The 23,692-nt window shown below is 52.4% G+C and overlaps 1 protein-coding gene across 1 annotated transcript; it reads right to left on the reverse strand.

Annotated features, from left to right (window-relative positions):
- Window positions 1-1,940: 1,940 nt before the first annotated feature.
- SDC4 (syndecan 4) lies at window positions 1,941-23,668 on the reverse strand. Its single transcript, XM_020911483.2, has 5 exons — window positions 23,557-23,668; window positions 10,625-10,763; window positions 9,462-9,508; window positions 8,043-8,235; window positions 1,941-3,949 (listed from the first exon to the last, which is right to left on the reverse strand). The coding sequence occupies exons 1-5, from the start codon at window positions 23,626-23,628 to the stop codon at window positions 3,798-3,800; spliced, it is 603 nt and encodes a 200-aa protein (XP_020767142.2). The 5' UTR covers window positions 23,629-23,668; the 3' UTR covers window positions 1,941-3,797.
- Window positions 23,669-23,692: the final 24 nt, after the last annotated feature.

Raw genomic sequence — 23,692 nt, forward strand, 5'->3', positions numbered from 1 at the left:
CAGGGATGGGAGCCACATCTCCTACGTTGGCAGGCGAATTCTTTAGCTCTGAGCCACCAGGGAAGCCCAATGTGGGAACTCTGTGAGATATTTATGTTGCCATAAACTCCTAGTTTTGGGGCAATTTAACACAGCAATAAAAGATACAGGGTCTCTAGAACCTAGAACCTACCTAACCCAAAAGAAGTGCTTGTAATGAGAATAAAGTGCCACTTATGGAGCGCTTCCTAGGGACCAGATTCTGACCTACCACCCCAGAGGATGCTGGAGACCAAGACAATGGCTAATGAAGCTGAAATCCAAGTCCTGGGGGGGGGTCTGACCCAATCTCACACTATCCAACCTAGCCCTGCCACACTTGACATGTTCTATATCTACTGTATAGATAGATATAGCCATCAGCTACATGTGGCTCTTGAGTACTTGAAATGTGGCTGGTGCCATTGAGGAACTGAATTTTAATTAATTTTAACTTAAATAGTTGCATGTGACAAATGACCACTGGATTGGATAACACAGATAAAACAGATGGGAGGGCTTCCTGCAGGATTCCAGTTGCAGACTTCCCTGGTAGTCCAGACTCTGAGCTTTCACCGCAGGAGAAAGCTCATGGATTTGATCCCTGGTCAGGGAAGGTCCGCATACCACACAGTGCAGTCAAAAAACAAACAATAGATTCCAGTTGCAAGTGCGGAGACCCACTCAAGCTTCCTGGGCCTCAGGAGGGATCTGAAACCAGACTCCCTACTTCAAAGGGAGTGCAGCCTGAAGAGGCCCTGGGTGACATAAACTCTCTGATGGGCAGTGATGAGAAACTCCAGATCTTGACTGCAAGGGTTCAAATCCCGCCTGTACTGTTGGTAAGCTGTGTCTCTTTGGGCAAGTTATTTAACTTCTTAGCTGCAGTTTCCCTATCTATAAGAAGGAACTACTAATGGCACCTACTTTGTTGAATTATTGTGAAGATTGAACGGGTGCAGGTATAGAGGACAGAATGGGTTCCTGGCACGCACGTTTGTGATGTGAGGGTTTCCTTCTACTACCAATTCTTCTTTGCATCCTTTCCTTGACCCCAGTGAACCACTGGGCCATGAAGCACCAAAGGAAGACCACCAAAATTCAAGCGTGACATGGACTTGGACTCAAGTGCAAGTCCCGGCATGAAGGTTTACGTCTGCACAGACAAGCAAAGTTTGGGTTGCCCTCTTGGTAAAAAGGATCTTACCCACCTCAAAAGGGGCTTCCCTGGTGGCTCAGATGGTTAAGAATCTGCCTGCAATGCGGGAGACCTGGGTTTGATCCCTGTGTTGGGAAGATCCCCTGGAGAAGGGGATGGTAACCCACTCCAGTATTCTTGACTGGAAGATTCCATGGACAGAGGAGCCTGGCAGGCTACAGTCCACGGGGTGGCAAAGAGTAGGACGCGACTGAGCAACTAACACTTCCCTTTTCACCCACCTCAGAGGGTTGTTATGAGGATTAAGGGAGGTGTCAATGCGATCTGTCCAGAGACCACCAGCTATGATGCCCAGAGGCCAAGGAGGTGACGTGGATAAAACAGATGGACAGACTGGCAAAGGAGGGAGCCTGCATCTAAGTGGGGACCCGCCCATATGCAACTCCCCATGGTTACTTGAGTTGCCAATTCTTGATTTCTTACCCCCCCACAAGAAAAACAGGGAATCTGGATTTTTATGGGAAACATCTTCACTTCCATAGTTGGCAAGGAATCCAAGGATTTCTGTGTTTGTTTTTTAAACATGGGGCCGCCTAAACAAATCTCCGAGGTAGGCAGGACATCTTTCCTCCTTTCCCGGCCCTTTCTTGGCTTCTTATATATCTCTGCCTTCCGGGGTCTGGCAGCAATTATCTCAGGATCCGCTGAGATCAAGGGAAAGGATGACGTCTGATGAGCTTTGAAATGATGAAGGCAGGCGATCTAGAAAGTACCAGGTTTTATTATCTTTTTATCAAAAAATCAGTAACAGACAACAATGTGAGGTGCTCACTCCCAACACGGCCAGAGGAAAAGGGACATGGGGGGAGGAAGAGGACCCAGCCAGCTGGGACCCTGGGGTCACAGAAGGGGAGGGAAGCAAGGGTAACTCCCCCCAGTCTCCCCATGGGGTCAGGAGATGTGGCCTGGCCAGCCTGAGCCACTAGGCCTCTCCTCTCTGGAGAGGATAAGCCCCAGAGCCAGGCCCTGATCAGCCCTCCCCGTCCCCCTTTAGAGGGACAAAGGTCATCCTAACCAGGCTGAGCCTGTGACTTATTAAATCAGTTTAGTTCTTGAGCTGTGCTGTTAACAGATGCTAGTGGGATCTACTTGTCTGTCTGGTACACCAGCCACCGGCCCCACGTGGCCGCTGAGCACTTGAAATGTGGATCAGTATAACTGAGGAATGAACTTTAACTTCCTGTCATTTTAACTGATTTCAGTATGGCCTGCACTTGCCATGTTGGATAGCACAGCTCTCTGATCTTCTGTTAAATTTGGAGATCGCCAATGAAGGTACCCCAGCTGGGCTCAGAGCAAAAGCTTGAGAGGTTTCCAGCCCAGTCGGGAGAAGGCACCAAGAAACAGGACCAGAAAAAGAGGCAAAAATCCACTCAGCCCCGCAAACATTCACTCACTCAACCACCCAGCCAACTTCACACAGGAATATATCACACTATTTCCTGAAAAAATATATTTATCTATTTTTCTAGAACCAAGGAAGAATAATAATATATTATATGAAAGAGACACAAATATCCCACCATCCCCTACGTTATAGTTTGGGATCTGCTAAAAAAAAAAAAAACTATTTCAGCAAAAGCTTCTTAGAGGAAGCAGCTTCAGAAAGGGCCAAGGTCATGAGCAGGGAAGTAGGAAGAATTAAAAAAAAAAAAAAAAACACATGGGGAAAAAAGAAGAGGCAAAAGAGGGAAAGAAAGGCCCTGTCTGAAGCTATAAATAGTAGTAAAAAAATTAATAAAAATTATATCTCCAACTCTTCTCTTATTTTCGAGTAACAAAAACAAAAACACCATTAAATACAAACTTAGCAGGTACTGTGGAAAGGTGCAAGAGGGCAGAGAAAGCCTTAGCTTCTGTGTGTACTCTTGCCCACGGAGAGAGGCTCTGTACAAAGGAATGAACTATTAAAAAAAATACCCCACTAAAAATAGACTTAAGAATATTCTACAAATCTGATTCAGGATGAACTTTCAGCTCCTCCCCCCCAGATAAAAAAGGTTGACTTCCAAAAGTCACTTGGAAGAGCCTAGAATGTCCCAGGGTGTACCAGAGACTCCCACAGTGTGGTTGCAGATGCCTTTGATGGACACATCTCAAGGTGCAGATAGATGGTTCTGGTTCCTTCTCCCAGCTCCTGGCCGAGGGGCCAGGCTGTGGAAGGGGGACAGGAGGGGAAGGCTGGCAGGTGGGGGGCTGACCTCCAGCAAGACGCGTACAATAGCTTAGAAAGACTCTGGATCGGACCTGTTCAGTACAGGCTCTAAGCTGGGCCTACCTAGATTCTAAATGGGAAGATGAAGAAACAGATCCAACCCCAGACTTGCCTTGAGAAAGGCCAAGTTTAACCCCGTTTTTCTGCTGGGACAGTGGAGGCCCAGAGAATCAAGAGGCAAGCAGGAACAGTAGAAGGTGATGTCTCTTCTGACACTGAAACTGTAATCGGAGCGGGAGAGGCTGATAGATCAGGACTGGGTTGCCCTCCCCCTCCCCGAACACCCTTCAAAATCCTTCAGTGTCCCATCCCCCTAAAGTCCAAGTAGGTGCTCCAGGGGAAACTTCAGGCATAGAACTCATTGGTGGGGGCCTTTTTGTAGATGGGTTTCTTGCCCAGGTCGTAGCTTCCCTCATCCTTCTTCTTCATGCGGTACACGAGCAGCAGGATGAGGAAGACGGCAAAGAGGATGCCCACGACACCGCCCACGATCAGAGCTGCAGAAGAGAGAGGGGAGCAGCGAGGTGAGAGCTGGCTGCGCGTCGGGCCCTCAGGGTACACGGGCCACTTCTGCTCGGTCGGTTCTCTGACCCCTGGACACCCTCACCATCACCCCCAGGGGCATACCCTGCTGATGCCTTACTGAATTTGATCCTCACTCACCACCTCATTCATGAGAAGGCAGTCACTGTAAAACACTAAAAAAACCACAGAACCGGAGTGACAAAGGCATCCTTCCAACCCACATTGCTGGAGTCCAAAGCCAGGTTCTTTCCCAACACGAGGCCAACTCCCCAGCAACAGCTCAGCCCTGAGCCAGGAAGCAGAAAAATCGCAGGCTGTGGAAATCCCCTTAGACCTACTTACCCCACAGTCCTTAGCACGGGGAGCTCTCTAGCTGACCTTGTAGGACACATCCCTGTGCAGACCTACACTTATACCGATTGGGTGGACACACTCTGTACACACGTGGGTATATGCTACTATACACAGTTATAACATGTGCATGTGTCCACACTCCTATGCTATAAAGAATTACACATGTGGTTTGGGACTTTCTGATGGTCTTGTGGTTAAGACTCCGTGCTTCCAACGCAAGGGGCACAGGTTTGATCCCTGGTCAGGGAATTAAGATCCCACATGCCATGTGAAAATGAAAGTGAAGTTGCTCAGTCGTGTCGGACTCTTTGCAACCCCATGGACTAATGTAGCCCACCAGGCTCCTCTGTCCATGGGATTCTCCAGGCAAGAATACTGGAGTGGGTTGCCATTTCCTTCTCCAGTGTGGTGCAGCAGAAAAAAAAAAAAAATTATACACGTGGTTTATATCCCCACATACGAAGCTCTGTGCTTAACGCTTACATTCTATTCCTGTCTCTGCCACTTACTAGCAATGGGATCTAAATAATCAAGTTCCTTCATCTCTCTCATTGTAAAATGGAAACAATAGTACCTTTCTTATAGGTTTGTCCCTAGATTGAAATAAATGAATCCCCTTAAGAGAGCTCAGAACAATGTATAGCATATGCTCAATATTCATTAGTTGTGACTTTCTGTGGTTTGTATCTGTGTCCCTGCCAACCTGACTGTTCTGGCACAACAGTGGGTGCTTAATAAATGACTCCGTTTGGCTCAGAGAGGAGCACTGGCCAAGAGCAGACGCGGGTTTCTCACTTCGGGTGAACGTATGCTCTCTGTATGACCCCAGGCAGGCTGGAGGGCTCACTCCTGTTTGTTGAGGGGGCAGAGATGTCTCCTAGAATCCTCCCTGTGACAGATTGAGTCCCCTAATTCGGTCTTAGCCTAAGAAGATTAATTTTCCGCCCCTGCACACACTCCAAATCTATGCACAGAATGGGGACGGGGTGGCAGGGGAGCCAAGGAAGGTCCTCTCTTGGCTGAAAAGATGAAAAAGCAGCAACACAGTGCCCCCAGGAAATACCAGAGAAAAGACACGGACCATCAGGTATCAGACCCCCTTCCCATTTCTATCGCCTCTCCCTCTGATGTCTGTTCTGTTAGAACTTTGGTCTGTGCTGGGAGTCCCCAGAAGCTCAAGGCTCAAGGACAGTCTTAGAAGCAACTGTGGTCCTAGGTTCCAATGCCAGGTTCACCATTTGTCTGGTCTTGTGCCTTTGGATAAGAGATAAGGCTTCCTGGAGCCTCATTTTCCTCATTTGTAAGAGCACAGATAACCATACGTGTTGGATTGGGGCGTTGTGGGGACTCAGTGAGGGGGCGTGTGAATCATATGGCACATGGCAAGCACTTGATAAACTCCCGGGTTCCAGGGTGGGTTTTTTTGGTCTGTGCTGTGCAGCTTATAGGATCTTAGATCTCCCACCAACGATAGCACCCATGTCCCCTACAGTGGAAGTGCAGAGTCTTAACCGCTGGACCACCAGGGAATTCCACCCCCCACCCCCCGCCCCACCAGGTACTGTTTAAAAGCTACCGGAATGGAGGAGCTCATCCCAGCTATCTCAACAATGTAACTTTTCAAATGAAGATCTTACACATGTGTCATTCGCCACTGGAAGTATTAAGAGATGACCGGTTCTCACTTGCTATGTGACCTAAAGCAAGTGGCTTGCTTTCTCCGGGCCTGAATCGCCCATGTTATAAGAAACAGTTACTTGGACTACATCAGTGGTTTTTACATTTTTCTTTAAAAGCAGCAGAACCATTGTTTGGTGAAAGCAAAACCTTATGCTAATCCCACATCCACCAACTAAAAGTGAAACTCTGTGGGTGAAGAAAGATGGGCTGGGTTTTACCTCCAAGACTTCCACCAAATAGTTTGAAACTTACATGACTAAACCGTCTCCAAGGGCCCTCTAGTTTCCCTACCCCGCCCACATCACACAGAAAGTTAAAAGAACACTGACTCAGGGACCTGGAAGTCAGAGTCAGGGCTGAGCCGGGCCCACCGGGGGTTACAACCTGCAAGATGCAGGCAAGATCCTTTAGCTGTCCCGGAGGGAGGCAGGACCCAGGGCTCTTTCTTTGCACCTACAGCCTCAAAGCTGCTGGCCCAGCTGGTTGCCAGGAGACAGGAGTAAGCCAGCCTGCACCACGGTGCCCCCCTCACTAGGCTGGTTCATCCAGACTGGCCCTTGACCTGTAAAAATCTGGCTAGAAAGGGAGTCCCCTCTGAGAAAGTCCCCAACCCAATTTTGGAGACCCCCAAAGCTGCCAGGGAAGAAGAGAAAGAGCCAGTTACCACCCCAGCCGAAGTCCCCATAGTCAGGCTAGACAGAGCCATCCTTGAAGTCTCACCCTGGGACACATCTTTCCCCACATGGCACATTAGTCAGGAAGCCTGTGGCTCCCACTTGAGGCCAAACGTACTCTAAGTGTTGGTTTCTTAACCTGGCACAGAATGTTTCCCTGCAGGCCACCTACTATTTGCTATGCTATGCCATATACTATACTATACTACATACTATGGGGCTTCCTGGTAGCTTAGTTGGTAAAGAATCTGCCTGCAATACAGGAGACCCCAGTTTGATTCCTGGGTCAGGCAGATCCCCTGGAGAAGGGATAGGCCACCCACTCCAGTATTCTTGGGCTTGCTTTGTGGCTCAGCTGGTAAAGAATCCGCTTGCAATGCAGAAGACCTGGCTTCGATCCCTGGGTGAGGAAGATTCCCCTGGAGAAAGGAATGGCTACCCACTCCAGTATTCTGGCCTGAGAAATTCCATGAACAGAGGAGACTGGCTGGTTACGGTCTATGGGGTTGCAAAGGGTTGAACATGACTGAAGGACTAACACACACACCATCTACCACTGGGAACTGTGCAAACGAACATTTTGCAGTCCTCGCCAAGTTATTTTAGATTCTATTTTTCACAAAAAGTTATTACACCAACCCAAGGAAGTAGCACGGTGCCCGTTTGCAGATATGAAAACTGAGGCTGGACAGCATCTCAGCCAAGGTCACCAGGCTGCCAAGCGACAGCAGGCGGAGGGGAAGCCAGCCCAACTCAAAGGAGCCTCTGGGTTTAAAGGGGAAGTTTTCACGGGAAGTTTAACTTTTAATAATTAACATCCCAGGTGCCAAACCCAGGCTGGGAAAGTGCTTTGTAAATAGAAAAGGATTTACAGCAAGTGAACGACTCAACATCTATTATTTTCTTAGCCTCTGATATGCAATTCTTGCTTTCGGTCCGCCAGGCTGCACACACAGTCAGAGCCACCTCTAAGGGGAAGGGTCATCCTTCAAGGCCCCAGGACACCCAGTGGCTGCAAGGAAGGGGTACCAAATCACCTAATGGGCTAGAGCAGGGGTTCCCAACCCCTGGGCTGGTACTGGTCAGTGGCCTACTAGGAACCCAGCTGCATAGCAGGAGGCGAGCAGCAGGTGAGCAAGCAAAGTTTCATCTGCCTGTCCCCATCACTAGCATTACCATCTGAACCATCATCACCCCTACCCCATCCCATCCGTGGAGAAACTGTCTTCCATGAAACTGGTCCCTGGTGCCAAAAAGGTCAGGGATCACTGGGCCAGAGGCATCCTTGCCTGCAGCACTATCCCTGCCCAAGCCCTCTCCCCCTTTGAGGTATCTTGTGGGAAGCCTGGGACCTTACCTGCCAGCACCTCTGTCCTCTCAAAGATGTTGCCGCCCTGGGCTGTGCTGGACATGGACACCTTGTTGGACACATCCTCGTCCCCATCAAAAGGGGACGACCTCTTGGGGATAACTTCATTCTCCTCCAGTTCCTTGGGTTCGGTGGGAACTCGGCTCCCTGTCTTCTCAGGGATGTAGTTATCTATAGGGACCTGGATGGTGCAAAGAAGAGACCAACACTCAGTGTGGTTTGTGGGGAGGGGGATCCAAGGCAGAGGGTAGGGACATTCAGCCAGGTGGGGAATGGGTTCTGCCTCTTGCTGGCCAAACCATGTGGTCCTAGAGCAGACATCAGCAACCACCCCTCAACAATCATGCTGTCAAATCCTTACCCTCAACTTTTCTTATGTGTGTTAATTGCTCAGTTGTGTCTGACTCTTTGCGACCCCATGGACTGTAGCCCACCAGGCTCTTCTGTCCATGGAATTCACCAGGCAAGAATACTGGAGTGGATTGCCATTCCCTTCTCTAGGGGATCTTCCCGACCCAGGGATTGAACCTGGGTTTCCTGCATTGCAGGCAGATGCTTTACAATCTGAATCACCAGGGAAGCCCAACTTTTCCAGTAAATCTATCCACAGTGGGGAATGAATAATGTGACCAAGGGCACAGGGAAGCAGGTGTTCTAGAGTAATACCCTGGAGGGTAGTTTGGCAAAACTGTAGAAACAGTTTGCCCTTCAATGCAGCAGTTTGCCTCTGGGACTCTGTCCTAAGGAGCTAATCAGAGAATTGTGTAAAAGATGCTTGTTATACTGTTGTTGTAGGATGTCAAAAAATCATAAAACACTTTCCCATAGGGCAACTGGGTGAACTCTGCGAAGGTTATAAAATGAAGGTTATAAAAATGAATAGGAGAAACAGTGAGTTACATGGGGAAATACTCATGATCACTGTAAGTGAAAAATACAGTACACAGAACCGTATGTGTAACTTGATATTAATGTTGGGAAATGCCTAGAAATGCAGACAAAAATGAGGCTGGCAGGACTGCCTTGGTGGGCCAGTGGTTAAGATTCCGAGCTTCCAAGGCAGGGGGCCCCCGAGTGTGATCCCTGGTCAGGGAGCTAGATCCCACCTACCGCAGCTAAAGACCTCACAGGGTCCCAAGGGCCACAACCGGGATCCAGTGCAGTCAGATAAATAAATGAAGTAAAAATTAAAAAAGCAAAAGAGACTGGCAACACATCCAAGTGTTTATCACTGAGCGATTATCCCTACAGAGAGGAAGGTCTACCTGTGACCCTTAGCTGTGCCTGTCCCAAGAGTTCAGGGCCACAGATAAAAGCCTTCTCGCAGAATGAGGTCAGACCCAAATTTATTCTGCTTGTCTCAACAGGTGCTGAGAGCTGGAGAGGCCAAAGTGCGGGGCTACTTACCAAGGGGTGCATCACTTCTGGGAAGATCCGGGTGTCCTCTGAGTCATCTGTAAGGTCAGAAAGGCCGTGTGAATGTGAGGTCGGTCACCCCCAGGTCGATGACCCTTACAGCCATGGCTGGTGGGAGTTCTAATTCACAATCGGCCCCCAAATGCTCAACAGGTGATGAGCATTTGTCTGGCATATGTCCGGCAGGTGATCATTCCCACACCAGTCTCGATCATCTCATCTGTAAAATGGAGCTCCTGAGACCTGCCTCCCTGGTTCTTTCATGGGAATGCTGAGTTGGTCACTGGGCAGATGTTCTGTCAGCTCCAAACCCTTGCTCTTTATAGATCCCAGGACCAAGAACATCACCCAGGAGGGGTTAGAAATGCAGAATTTCAGGGGCCACCAAATCAAAATCTGGATTTTAACTGGATCCCCAGAGGATTCATTTGAGAAGACTCTAGATTGCAACAGTAAATATTAGAAATTCCAATATGAATGTATTTACTGAGAATGTGGTAAGTGCCCAGGGCTTTTAACTCAGTCTAATCTCCACAACGGTCATTTCTGTTCCCATGTTACAGATTAGGACACCGAGGCTCAGAGGTCACAGAGCGGCAGTTTGAACTCAGGATTATGTGACTCCAGAACTCAAACTTTAAATCGTTACACCACCCCACACAGAGGAGGGAGGCTTCCCAGTAGCTCTGTCTAGCCTGGCAGCCAGGGCCAAGAAGTGACCAAGAAAGACACGGGCCCCTGGCCCTGCCCCAGGAGGCCCGTTCACTGACTCCCAATCCCATCCTTGCAGAAGCAGGGCTTGGTTCTCGGTTCCCACCGGCTCTCCCCACCCTGCCCCCAGGCTCTTTGCTTTTCAAAGGAAGGAAAACAGGCCACAGTTCAGTTCCCCTCCCAACGCCCACTCCCACCCAATCCTGTCCAAAGGCGGACAGGTTCGGACTGGTTTTCTACTACAAATGGACTCGGAGCAACAAACAACTCACCCGGAAAGGGTCTCAGGGATGGGTTGATCCAGTTACTTTTGTTCCCCCCCTCCGTTTTTTAACAGGGAGGGGCATAATAGGAAAATTCAAGCCCCAAAGTGGGGTCACCCTTGTAAAAGACAGGTTCCCTACAGCCTTGAGCCCCGGGCCGGCCCCCTACTTTCTCCGTACCTAGATCTCCAGAGCCAGACAGCTCAAAGTCATCGGATTCCTGCCCGGGCCCCCCGACGTCCTCGTCGTCTGGTAAGTCTCCGGAAAAGTATCGGCCTTCTAGGAGGTCTTGAGGGTCGATGACCTCAGTTTCTCGGATCTAGGGTGAAAACAGAAGACACATCAACCAGTAGCCCCCCCAGTGCTCTTTAGCAGCCCCCGAACCCTGCAAGGCAGTGAAGTGAGTGTTCAGGAAGGGCAGTTGGGGTGCTGGAAGGGTATCAGGCCAGAGCCTGGAAAGCTGGATTCTTAACTTGCTGTGTGACCTTAGACAAAACCCTTTCGCATCCTGGGCTAATAAAAAAAATGAAGGTGGCATAATCAGAATATAAATATGCCAGGTACCCTATACTGAGCACTTGCTATAGGCCAGGACCTGCTCTTAATAACTCTAAAGACCAGTCTTCACCTCCGTTTTACAACCGAGGAAAACTGGGCCCTGAAGACATTAAGTCATTTTCTTTGGGTGACTCGTGGGAGCAGATGGAGTGACGACTGACTTCAGAGCCAGCGTTCCCCGTCCACGCTCCGGGGTGCTCTGATGCTGTCACTGCTGATTCACCCACGGCTGGGAAAGGGCTGCTGGCTCTGGTCTTGCCCCGACCCCAACATCTTTCCCAGCTGAGTCAGACCAGGCTGGGACAGGCAGGGCTGGCTCACTCACGTCCTAGGACAGCCTCGGGTCAGGGCGCTGCCCGGAACCTGGTGAGTCAAGCGTACGTGAGCACACTCGTGTCTTCAGCCTTCCAAACATCTCCTACGGAGCCATTCTGCAGCCGCGTGGTGCGGAGCCCCGTCCCTGCTCTCACGGACTACCTGCTCCAGCACCCCTAAGTACCCCTCCGCTGCCACGGATGGGGGCCCCGGCCGTCCCCAGCTAGAATCTCAGGTCCACCGCCACTGAGAAGCTTTCACAAGGAAAGTATGAAAGATCCAGGAAGGCAGAGAGCTTGCCCCAGAACCTGCAGAACATCAGCCACCCTGCTCCCAAACCCGCAAATTAAGCTGAGGGAAAACAAAGCTCCTTCTAGAGAGTCAGAAATACTTGGGATTTGCACCACCCTCCCAGCTAGCTTCTGGGCTGAGGCTTTGTCTGCCCACAAGAACAGCAGCCCTGGGGCAAAGTTCATTCTTTCACTAATGAACTCAAATATTCAAGTGACTACCATTTCCCGGAAGAGTCAGGGTGGCGAATAAGGTCAAAACGAACCCCTAGCCCCAAACATTCTTCTTCCCCCAACCCCCTAACTGCAGGAGGTGTGGAGGGGGGCGGGGTCTGCTCAGAACGGCGCAACACCAGCTGGAGGCCAGGGAGGTCCTGCCCTCTCATTTCACAGAAAGGGAAAGAATCTAGGCCCTCCTACAGCGACTTGCCTAAGGTCACACGGTGAGTCAGCTTACACACTCAGAGAGGAAAGAGGCCAGGCTCCGTGTCTGACTGCCCCACGCTGTCCTCCACCCAGCGGAGATCTGCTAGTGACAGAGCGGGCCTGGAAAGGAACATCCATCCCTAAGACAAGGTCACCCTCTGTGGGAGAGGCCCAGGCTTCCGGGGAGAGGTGGGTGGAACCAGACCTTCGGGTCTCCTTCCACCCTGTCTGTGTGTCTGTGTGGGGCAGCTGGATTCCCGGGAGGGAGGTCAGGCTGGGAGCGAGATTTCTCCCCTCCCACCACAGAAGGGAGAATCTCCGCTGAACGCTTGGTACACATGGGGGTGGGGAGCGAGAAGGGGTTAAACCCTGGTGAGGGATGACTTCATGACTCGGGAATCAGGAGCTGGGGAGCTGTTGGCGCTGGAATTCCAGCCCCCGCACAGCCCGTGCCTGTGGCTTTAGTTTGGCAGCTCCAGAAGATGGCTCCTCTGAGGTTGCGCAAGCTGCCTGCACCTAGGGCGGGGTCCCTGTGCTCCCATCCGCATCTCCTGCCGCAAATTCCCCCAGGGGCGGCGGTCGGGGGTGAGGGGGCGGCGGGCGGGTGATGGTGGTGAAGAATCGGAAACGGCAGGATCCAGGCAGTTTACCAAACTAAGCACTTAGCTTGAAGTAGGTCCTCCTCAAAGCTCTTATTTGCTGAAACACTGGGGAGGGGGATGGGGTTGGGGGGATGCTCAGAAAATTGAAGTCACTCGCTCAAGATCACCCAGGCAGAAAGTGGCCACTCTGGATAGGAACCCAGGCATAGGTCACCCGAGCCTTTAGCCACATACAGATCAACACACCCATAAACACACGGGTACACGGGGTGTCCGCCTACCTCACCCAGGATGGAGCCTTGTCAAGTGGCAGTCAAACTCAGCCCAGGAGGAAAAGAAGGTAGTTTGGCCACTTGCATATGGAGCCTGGAGGCCAGTTAGAGCTCCATGTTCTCAAGATGGGGGCTGGGGTCCGGACACTGGGCTGTTTCAGGCTGGGCCCTTCCCCTACCTCCTCATCCCCGAGAGCCACGGCTGATTATTTATGGATCCTGCGTTTCTCTTAGTGGGGGAAAGTACTGAGGAGTGTTTCAAAACCACCCCTGGGATTAGCACGTTGATTGCTGGTAGTGGCTACCTCTGTTTTACATCAGGAAATGAAGACCAAGTCCAACAAAACTGAAACCTAGATCGATTCCCAGTTCAGCCATCTTGGGAGTCACCGGGTCATCCCTAAGGCTTCATTATTTTAAATCTGTTCTTTAATTGGAGGAAAATTGCTTCACAATGTTGTGCTGGTTTCTGCCATCCAACAATGCGAATCAGCCATAATTATACATATATCTTCTCCCTCTTGAGCCTCCCTCCCCTCCCCAATTACAACCCTTCATTTTTATACCAGGTTCCTGGAGAGCATAAATGACTTAAGGTCACGCCAGGAATGGTTCAGATCACACAAGGATTAGATCCTATCGGGTACCCATCTTGGCTCTAAAGGCACAGGGCTTGGGACCTCCCCGGTGGTCCACTGCTTCCACTGGAGGGGGCACCGGTTTGATCCTTGGTCAGGAAGAAAGGTCCTGCGTGCCTCGTGGCTCGCTAATAAATAAAATCCAATCCTTCTCCAACTCTAGAAGTGGTCTTGCTCTGCCCAAGACTCCCGACAAGAGAGAAATTCCCAAGAGGGCAGAAGTCCTAAGACTACGCCAGCAAGGCAGAACCATGCTCCCTGGGATTGTGGGCAAGCATCCCTTTATGTGAGTGTGTATGTGTGTGCATGTGAGTGTGTGTGGAGGCCAGGTGCCAACAGCCCTCCCTTCCCCCCACCCTCTTTTCAGACTAGGCCCATTCAGTCTGGGGTGACTTTGAAGAACCAGGCCACCCAGCAGCCAGGCCCCACCCTGACCAGAGAGGGACCCCACCCTGCTCTTAGCTCACCCCATCGTTACCTGGGGAGCAGGTGTCCACATGTGTGTGCACGCACAGGCACCCTCTCTGGGCCCTCAGGTCTCTCTGTATCTTTGTCCTACTTGTGCACACACAACAGCAGTCAAGAACCGAGTAAGCAGACCCTGGATGCTTCCTTAGACTCTCCACAGAAAAGAAGAAGGATAGGGATTTCCCTGGTGGTCCAATGGCTAAGACTCCGAGCTCCCAATGCAGGGGGCTCAGGTTCAACCCCTGGTCATGGAACTTTACGTCACAACTCAGAGTTGGCATGCCACAACTAAAGATCCCGCAGGACACAGCAAAGATTGAAGATCCCACATGCCACAGTGAAGAGCGGGTGCAGCCAAATAAACAAAAAAAAGGGTAGGTGTATTTTGTGCTATTGAGACTTACGCCTACCAACAGAAGGTAGCTGAGGCCCTCCCTAGCCCAACCACCTCATTTTATTACACAGCAAACAGATTAAAAGATAAGCACCCTTGCCAAGGTCACCGAAGCAGAACTGGACTTAGAACCTAGGTCTCTTTAAAAAAAGTTAAAAGAACCTAGGTCTCTGGGCTTCTAGGCTGGATTTGTCTTCCTTTCCCACTTCTAGGTCTTCCCTAGAAGTCCTAGTCTGGACGCACAACGGAAATCAACATCTGAATAAGCAGGCCCTGGTAGGCACCTGGGGTTGGGGCTGGATGCTTTCCGCTAGAGGTTTCAGGGCATGGCAACCCACTCCAGTATTCTTGCCTGAAGAATCCCATGGACAGAGGAGCCTGGTGGGCTATAGTCCATGGGGTCACAAAGAGTCTGACACAACTGAAGTGACTAATCACGTACGCAGAGGTCTTAACAAATCCATGGGCAGCTGCTGCCACTCCAGCTGTAACCCCCATCCAGTCCTGAGGTGAGGGGCATGAAGCTAGGAAAGTCGCCAACCCTATTGCAAAGTCTTGCAGCGTCAGTCCCCCGGGAAAAGCACAGGGGCTGGGGTGACCGCAGTATCCTCGACACGCTGGGCACCACGCTGGGTTTCCTCCGTCCAAGCTCATTTGATTGGCACAACAGCCTGGTGAGGTGCTCTACCCGTGTGGCCGGAAAGTGACTTCCCCTTGAGTCACTTGTGCGAAGGCACTCAGCTAGAAAGCAACAAAGCTGGGATTCAAACAGATCTCTCGAGATCGAGCCAGAGCCAGACTTCTCACTGCCACCCACGCTACCCCTCTCTACCCCATCGCCACCATCCACAGCACCCGCTGCCAGGCCAGGGCTCCAGGGCACCCCTTCCCTTGCCCAGGGAGTCAACAAAGGTAAAAGTGATACTGCTCACACAAAAGAGAGACTTTGGCTGGGGTACTGGGGAGAAGTTCAGGGTCAGAGCTTGCTTAACTGTGAACTGGTGGGAGGCGAAGAGGCGAGTCTCCTCCTGCCTGTCTTCCCCAGGGAAGGAAGTCACCCCCAGGGGTCAGGGACACGCTTCTTCCAGGGTGGGGGCGGGGAGGGGTGATATGAGAAGGACAGCTGGGCAAGTTAAATTCTGGAAGTAGGAATGCTGAGGACTCTGGGCCCTAACTGCTGAATGCAGGGAGGGGTCCTGGCAGGCCCCAGAAGGGGCCACTGATAAGGCACGGTGGTCCTCTCCCACCCTCCTTCAGAACGGTTAGATGTCCCCCAGAATGAGCAAAACCTGGCTGCCTCAATCTGGACTCAGCATCCTGGCAGAAATGGGAAGATCCACCACCAGCCTGACATTGACATTGAAGTCATTCAGTCATGTCCAACTCTTTGTGACCCCATGGACTGTAGCCTACCAGGCTCCTCCATCCATGGAATTTTCCAGGCAAGAGTACTGGAGTGGGTTGCCATTTCCATCTCCAGGAGATCTTCCAAACCTAGGGATCAAACCCGGGTCTCCCGCATTGTAGGCAGATGTTTTACCATCTAAGCCACCAGGGAAGTCCCAGCCTGGGGACCTGTAAAAGCAGCTCCAATAGCAAACCACAGCCCCTCACTATACGAGCCTGGGCGTTTATTTCACATCTTGAAGCCTCAGTTTCCTCTTTCTGTCACCAAAGCTAGTAAGTACCACCTTGCAGGAGAATGAGATGAAGTGAAATGCACTAGGGGTATGCAAGCGACCCAGCACATGGCCTGGTACACAGCAGGTGCTCAATGAGTAGCAGCTATTATTAACCCCCATCTGCCTTCCTTCCAGCTGAGGGGATTAGCGCTCAAAGGGTCAGAGACTTGAGTGAAGTTGTAGAAAGAGGGTGGTGGGTGGACAGGGAGGTGCCTTGCAAACTGTGAAGGGACATGCTCTATAACACATATTTCTTGTGCTTCTGAGACCAGAGACTTATCAACAACCAATCAGTCCCCTTGAGAATGTGGAAGAGAGAAAGGTCCAGATACAGGCAGAGATCTGTGCAAGCTCCCACAGCTTGAAGCACCTGCGCTAAGCAGAGAGAGGCAGAGAGAACATTGTACTTTTCCAAAAGAGAAAATGGCAGTGACCAGAGACACTTGAAACTCAACTGAGCCTCTGAGTCCCCAGAGTATTTCCTGACCTGCCTTGAGGATGAAAAAAGTATCTAGGAGATTCGAAGATACCACCCACCACCAATACAGGATCTGGTGTGCTGGTCCAGGAAGGGTTAAGCCAGGTCTGGGGATGGGGGTGGGGGTGGGGCGGGGGCTCGAATGTCTGCCCTGCCCGCTCCAAGGTCGGGTTACTCCAAACACAATCGCTCAGGAGAAAAGCCAGGCCTGGCACTGCCAGCGGCTTTTTCACCAATGCCCCCTCCCCCTCACTCCCAGGGCAGCCCATTCCCAGAGCCAGGGCTCCAGGACTGAGGGACACCAGCTGCAGGTGGGAAGGGTAAGGGTCAGGGAAGTTTCTAGAGCCTCTGGACATCTCCCTGCCAGAGGCTGATGTCGTGGCATCCCTGTCACTAACAGCCGGATGATCTTGGGAGATTCCCTCTCGGGTCCTCGGTTTCCCCAAGACCGTTCTCAAAGAGACAAGCCTTCCTCTGTCTGCAGGCCTCGTAACCAAGCTGGGCACTGTTCCGATTACCGGTGGAGACAGCCGGGAGGGGGCTGGCTCCCTCAGGGGCCGAAGAGACAGAGGTGCATTGAGGCTGGGCTTGTAATCTAGCAGCGGATCCCAGGTCCCCGCTGGATCGGAGGGCGACCCCGTAAACATAGCCTCTCGTGTTCTCTAGAGCCGAGCCGACATCTCCTCGTCTCGGCCAATTAGGTCCGCCCTGGGTGCTGACTTCCTGCCCCTTCCCAGCCTCCCCACCGCCTCTCAGGGAAGCCACTGCTCCCATCGGGTCAGCCGGTCCCACAGACAACTCCTGGCCAGGCTTCCCCAGGGCCCGGAGTGTCCCAGCCGTTGGCCACCTCTGCCCCCATGCCCCGGGGTGGAGCGGTACAGCCAGTCCCCACAGGCCGGGCCCCACCGAGTCACTCTTTCCACACATACCAGCCGATCCCTGCCTCCCCTTTCCATTACCCCAGGTGTCACCTGACTAGCAACCCCAGCCGCCGTGCCAGACAAAACTGGGGCAGCCGAGCTCGGCCCGAAGCTGGGGGCGGGGAGGTGCAGAGTGAGGCAGCGGGGAGGGGGTGCTGACCCGGGGCGGGCCCACGGAAGGCTGAGGCTGGAAAGATCTGATCAGATCACAGAGAGATCTTCTGGGGATGCCTGGAGTCCTAGGAGAGGGAGGAAAAGTTCTGAACCCTAAGAACCACAACCACTGGGTTCTCCTTTTTCAACCTGCACCCAGACACCGCCTCCCCAAGCCGCCCAGGTTAAGAACCCTCGTCTAGCCGCTAATAATAAACTAAACTTAAGCCCGATCTTTACACAGAAGTTTGCCTAACGCCAGTGATGGCCCGGGAGTGACACACGTGTTTTCTAGAGGACGCCGGGGCTCACACCGGCCCAGTGACTTATTAACTAACTTGTGTGTCGCGGGCTGAGCCGCAGAGCTGGGTTTCTGACTGTGAAACGTACCCATTTTCCAGTCATCTTGCCTCCCAGGGCCTCCCGGGGACAGGGCCCGGAGGGGACGCGCCCAAAGGTCACCCGTGAGTTAATAACAAACCCGCCCAAGAAGTCAGGTTTATTGAACTCAGGGTTAAATTAGGCTCCAAACTGTTGACACACGCCTTCTCTGCGCTCCCTGGGCATCATGCGGTGAAAACATCTGAAAACTGGCTTTCCAGAACACTGTACCTTTTCTATCCACCATCGCACCCCCTCCCCCCACAAACGCTGTTTTTTTGCAATTCCCTTGGCCTCCGGACTGGAAACGACTCCGGCCCTCCTCTTACAGCACAAGGCTCTGCCAGGACAGAGGACTACTCTGGAAGTTCCCAGACCCCTGGCCCTTCTCCCTCCTGGTAGAAAATTGCTCAACAGGGGGTTCCCACAGAGCCCGGCAGAAGGGGTGGGGCAATCAGGAACTGGTTCTTGTTTAAATATCAACCCATCCAGTAATTAGCAAAGGGCCCACTTCTAAGACAAACAAATAGGAGATTTGGGCTCTTGTCAGCCAGCTCCACCCTAGACTCCTCCCCACCCACCTGGCAGCTGTTGGGGGGAGGGGAGAGAGCTTTCCAGGGGGCCTCTGGGGGTGGGATCCTCAAAAGGAAAGGGCCATCTGGCATCAAGGCGGCCAGGGCAAAGCTGGGAACCGTCGCTAAGAAAGCCTCCCGTTTACCAGGCCAGATCCTAAGAGCTTCAGTTGCAGCCTTGTCATCTTCAACAAGGCTCTCTACAATCCCGTTCTTACAGACCAGAGAGCTGAGGTCCCAAACCAAGGAGCTAGTAAGGGGGGGGCCTTCACAGCTCTGGAGTCAGGTCTGCTTAACTCCAAATCGGTGTTCTAAAACCCTCTGGCCAGCAGCCAATCCCAAGAAGCAAGAGGGCATCAGAGAATCCTGGGGTCAAGTCAAGTCTGGACTCTACTTTGTTCCATAAACTCAGACCAACTGCAACCTCAGTTTTGCTTTAAGGCTGGGGGGCAGAGCACTACACTCTCTGCAGAGGTCTCTCTCTCTCTATATATATATATTCTTTTAAGTAATTTTTTAAAAATTGGAGTATAGTTGATTTACAGTGTATTAATTTCTGCTGTACAGAAAAGTGATTTAGTTAAACATATATATATATATAATATTTTAATGTTCTTTTCCATTATGATTTATCACAGGATGTTGAATACAGTTCCCTGTGCCATACAGGAGGCCCTTACCATTCATTCATTCTATGTGTGACAGTTTGCACCTGCTAACCCCAAATTTCCAATCCATCCCTTCCCCCTCCCTCTTTCCACCTTGGCAACCACAAGTCTTGCAGAGGACAGTTTGGAGAACTGGCTGAACTCCACCCTGTCAAAGTCCACAGCTGGGCCAGGCCCCGTGAGGGTCTGGGGCCTAGGGCTCGTATTTCCTGTATGTCTCTTCAAGGCCCTGGACGCTGGCTTGACTATCCTTAATAGCCCTTAAAGGGGGTGCCAATTCCAACATTCCCAGGAGGCCGAAAGGAAATGGGGGTGACTCAGGCAGGCCAGCTACGGCTCTCCTCCGGTGACTCGCAGAGCCCTGTCCAGCCCCTTCCCCCAATTTTTAGTAGTCACTTGAAAATCACACCCACCAGTCCGGAAGGCCTAGGAGAGCTAGGAGCCAACTCCTCCTTAGAGGGAACTGGGGCATGAAGCCCAGCCTGGCTCCCCCAGCCCCTCATTCAGGCCGGCTCAGCACTCCAAGTCCTTGGAAAAGCCTTCTGTTTCCAGGAGCTGGCGATGGCAGGAGCTGAATGTATCCACCACCCGCCTCCCCAATGTCGCTTCTCCCACAGGCTCTTTACCAAGGAGGCTGAGAAAGCGTTTCCTGTTCCCCACCAAAAAGGACCCACAAGAGGGTTTTGGTCCAACCTCCTCCTTCCAGAGTTGGGGACACCGAGACCCAGAGGGCATGGGTGCTCAAGGTCAACCAGCGATTCAGAAGGAGGGACCCAAGGCATCTGCCTTCAAAGCCAGCCAACTTCCTCATGTGCAATGTTCTCCGAGGACCTGCAAATCAGACAGCCCGTGTGACCTGAAAGACCTGGTTCAGACCTTGGCAGGCCCCTCCATTCCTCTGAGCATCACTTTCCTGTCAAAGTGAAGCTAATGATACCTACCTCACAGTATCACGGGGAGGCATCCGTATCAGTAAGAAACAACCTCAGTGCGCCTTTTAGCATGAAGTTACAAGAATACATTTATTTGTTCAGTCATACAGACATTTCCGGGCCAGGTATTTCACTGAAAATCCACATAGCAGGGTTCCTGTGTGCGTGGGTGGAAGGGGGGAGGGGATGAGGGCTCAGAATTTGATGGAGGATGTTAATGCTCCTCGTGAACCATAAGCCTCTTCAAGGGAGTGAATGCCTTAGATGTCTTTATGGTTCCCACCACCCTTTCAAAGAGTAGGTACTTAATTATTAATAGACTACCAAGCTGGAAAAGGCTGTCTATTCAGTTCAAATTCCATTTTACAGATGGGGGATGTCAACCCAGAGGGAGAAAGAGACCCAATCTCACACCCTTCAAAGTAAGGCTCAAATATTTTCCTATCACAGCTCTCTGGGCTTCTAAGAATTCCAAAGTGCTCTCTCTGGCCACTCAAGGGTCCTAGACCCCCCTGGGCTTCCGTTCCTACACCCACTTCTGTGCAATCAAGGAGAAAACTCTCAAGAAGACCAGAAAGGTCTCTTAGCTAAAGTACATGGGATGGGTGGGGGGCACTTCCAGAACTGACTGGGCCAGGTGCCACGTCTATGCCCCTGGGCAGCAACACCACTGGAAGGGGCGGGTGGCGGGGGTCCCCTGGCAGCTCCCAAAACAAGGCTGCCTTTAATTGGCCAGGGAGGGAGTGGCAGGAAGGTAGATCAGGGGAATGCTTCCAGCTGGACAAGAAGAACTGGTTTAGGCCCGCAAGCCCCGCCAAACACTGAAGAGGCTGTGGCTCGGGCTGGGTTCCCTCCCCAAAACCTGTGGCACAGAGGGGGACATGGTGTGTGGCCGGGGGCAGACCCAAAATTTGCAAAGTGGTCCCAACGGCACTATTGGAGGGGGCCGACAGGGCAGAGATTCTGATGGCCTGGGAGCTCTCTGCTACCCCAATACGGTACCACTTTACCACTTGTAAAGTGGGCATAATATAATCCCCACGTGCTAGGTCTTTTATGAGACTAAAATGCACCAGGACTTGGTCTACAGAGAGCACTCCATAAATGACAACTGTTATCAGCCCCACCCTTCTCCCTGGGCCTCAGTTTTCTCTGCAAAAAAGGAAAGGGCTGACCACCAGATTATCTCTGTGGTCCAATCCAACCGTGACTAGGTCTGATTTTTTCATCTACAGCCCTGGGAGGAAAGGGACTGAGAGGGGAGATAAAAGGGGAAGCCCTGTGACCCAGTTCGAGGTGGAAGACCTTGTAACATTAGCCAGGAAGGGAGTGCTGAGGTCAGGGTGGGAGAGACGGACACCTCTCTCAGGAAGCAGCTGCCCAGGGCTCACTTCTCCTGCAGCTCTGGGGTCACCACCGGCCCTCCCCAAAACCACATCCTTCTGACCGCCCCCAGGGCACAGCTGCCTGCCTCTCTCGCCACACCCCCAGCCCCCCACCACCTGCAGGCTTGGCAACCCCAGAGCCAAGACTGACATGTGACTGTCCATGCAGTGACCTTTCAACCTCCAGGGTCTTTTCCTTTTTCCCCAGTCTGCCCAGGCCAGTGGGACACGCCACGTCGTTCCTTCGGAAACCTCCACTGTGACACCAACACATCCTTCAGGGCCTAGTTTAGAGCACTGCATGGGGGAGCAGCAGGCTTGGGTTCGAGTCCTGACTCAGCCACTCACCTTTTGACAAGCTTGCCCTTCTTAGTTTGGGGAGGTCATCACCTTACTTGGGGCCTCGGTTTCCTTCTCCCTCTGAATTCTCTGTGGCTAGCTGGCCCCAGATCTTTATCTTCTATAAACTAGTTTTGAGGATGGCACACACTGCAGCCACTCAGAGTAGCATCAGACTACACATCAAGATCGGAGCAAAAGATTTAAGAAAGGGAATTGGAGGCCTGGCTGCCTAATTTGCATCTGACTCAGCCCCTTATCAGCTGTGTGACCTTGGGCAGGTTGGTTAACCTCTCTAGCCTCAGGACCAGTTTAAAACAGTAAACACAAGGGCTGAACTAAACTAGTTGATAGAGCCATTAGAACAGCTATCAGAATGCTATTAGAACAGTTCCATAAGCACTGAAGGCTTGCTGTCATCACTCAGGGCTGCAACTGTTATCTGGGGGGTGAAGAGGAAGGGGGTTCTGCGGGGGGCGGGGGGAGAGGGTGGGTATAGCTCAGGGTCTCAAATGAAGCTTGTCAGGCAGAAAGGACTTATTCTAAGTCATCCCAAAGAAATGGGAGCCCCACTGAAAACTGATATTAAGATTAAATGCCACTTGCTCTTCCCAAAACAGAGGTTTAAGGGTACCAAAGAGGCCAAGCTTGTGGCGGGGGGGGTCAGACAGCCTCTCTCAGAAATTCCTGTGGGCCAGTTTCCCAGAGGAGACGGCCTCCCTCCTTCCCAACTGACCGCTGGGATGAATGGAGCTTCTGGTGGGCCCAGGGCTTTGGACACTATGACAGGGACCAGTACGTGCAGTAAAGGACCAGTGAGGAGGTTACTCGAGGCTCACGGAGACCTCTTCCCCCAGTCCCCCTTCACCCCACCCAAAGGTGAGTGCTTTGGGTTTCCCCAGCGGTCAGATCGGTGGAAATAAACGCGCTTCTGGCGGAAAGCAGAGGCTCAACTCCTGGCAAAGTTAGGAGCCTACACAGTCCCTCCAGTCTGCCCCGGAAAGATCAGAGTCCCAACTTTGTACGGACCCTATAGAAGCACTGCTCACCTCCCATCCTAGTCCTCCAGACGCTTTGGGACTCAGAAGAGGGCAGGACCTTGCCCAAAGTCACAGGCCAGTGGCAGGGCTGAGGCCAAACCTGAGGTCAGGGCTCAGTCCTCTACCCCGGTGCGTGAAACAAGGCCCCTCAGAACCCTGCACCCTTCCCCCTTCCGAGTACACGCAGCCCCCCTTCATGTCGAGGCCATCTCGGATTCTGGAGGGCGCGGAGGGGGGTCAGGGCGCGAGCCTGCCCTGAGATCACCGGGGAAGGGGCGAGAGGGTGAGGGGAGGCGAGGTGACACCAACTTAGTCACGTCCGAGCCTGAAGCCCGCGGCGGGGCTGAGGCCAGGGGGAGGCGAGAAGCTCAACAGGCTGGGGGCGCACTGTGCGCAGAGGGGTCACCCACCCCTCCTCGCCCCGGAGCCTCCCTGGGACCCCAGGGCAAAGTTTCCAAAAATGTTTCCCTGGTCCAGTTGGGGACGGCGCACTACCCCGATTGCCCGCCCCTGGACCCCACCGCAGGATCCCAGAACAAAGAAGATACCGGTCCGCCCTCCCGCCCCCCAGCCCACCTCGGGGATCTCCAAGCACCTACCGACTCGGCGGCAGCGGCGGGGACGCCCACGAGGAGCAGCAGCAGCGCGAGCAGGCGGTTGGGGGCCATCATACCGCGGTCCGCAGAGGGCGCGCAGGCGGGTGGCCAGGGCTGGCGCGCGTCCCTTCTTATAGGC

Source organism: Odocoileus virginianus, chromosome 9 (genome assembly GCF_023699985.2).
Source record: "Odocoileus virginianus isolate 20LAN1187 ecotype Illinois chromosome 9, Ovbor_1.2, whole genome shotgun sequence".
Lineage (NCBI taxonomy): Eukaryota > Metazoa > Chordata > Mammalia > Artiodactyla > Cervidae > Odocoileus > Odocoileus virginianus.

Excerpts from the sequence above, each read along its gene's own strand:
- SDC4 (XM_020911483.2), bottom strand. The coding sequence starts at position 23,628 with ATGATGGCCCCCAACCGCCTGCTCGCGCTGCTGCTGCTCCTCGTGGGC. Across the intron at positions 10,764-23,556 it reads CCGCCGCTGCCGCCGAGTCG|ATCCGAGAAACTGAGGTCAT; the intron begins GTAGGTGCTTGG and ends TTTTCACCCTAG. Across the intron at positions 3,950-8,042 it reads GAGGACAGAGGTGCTGGCAG|CTCTGATCGTGGGCGGTGTC; the intron begins GTAAGGTCCCAG and ends TCTCTTCTGCAG.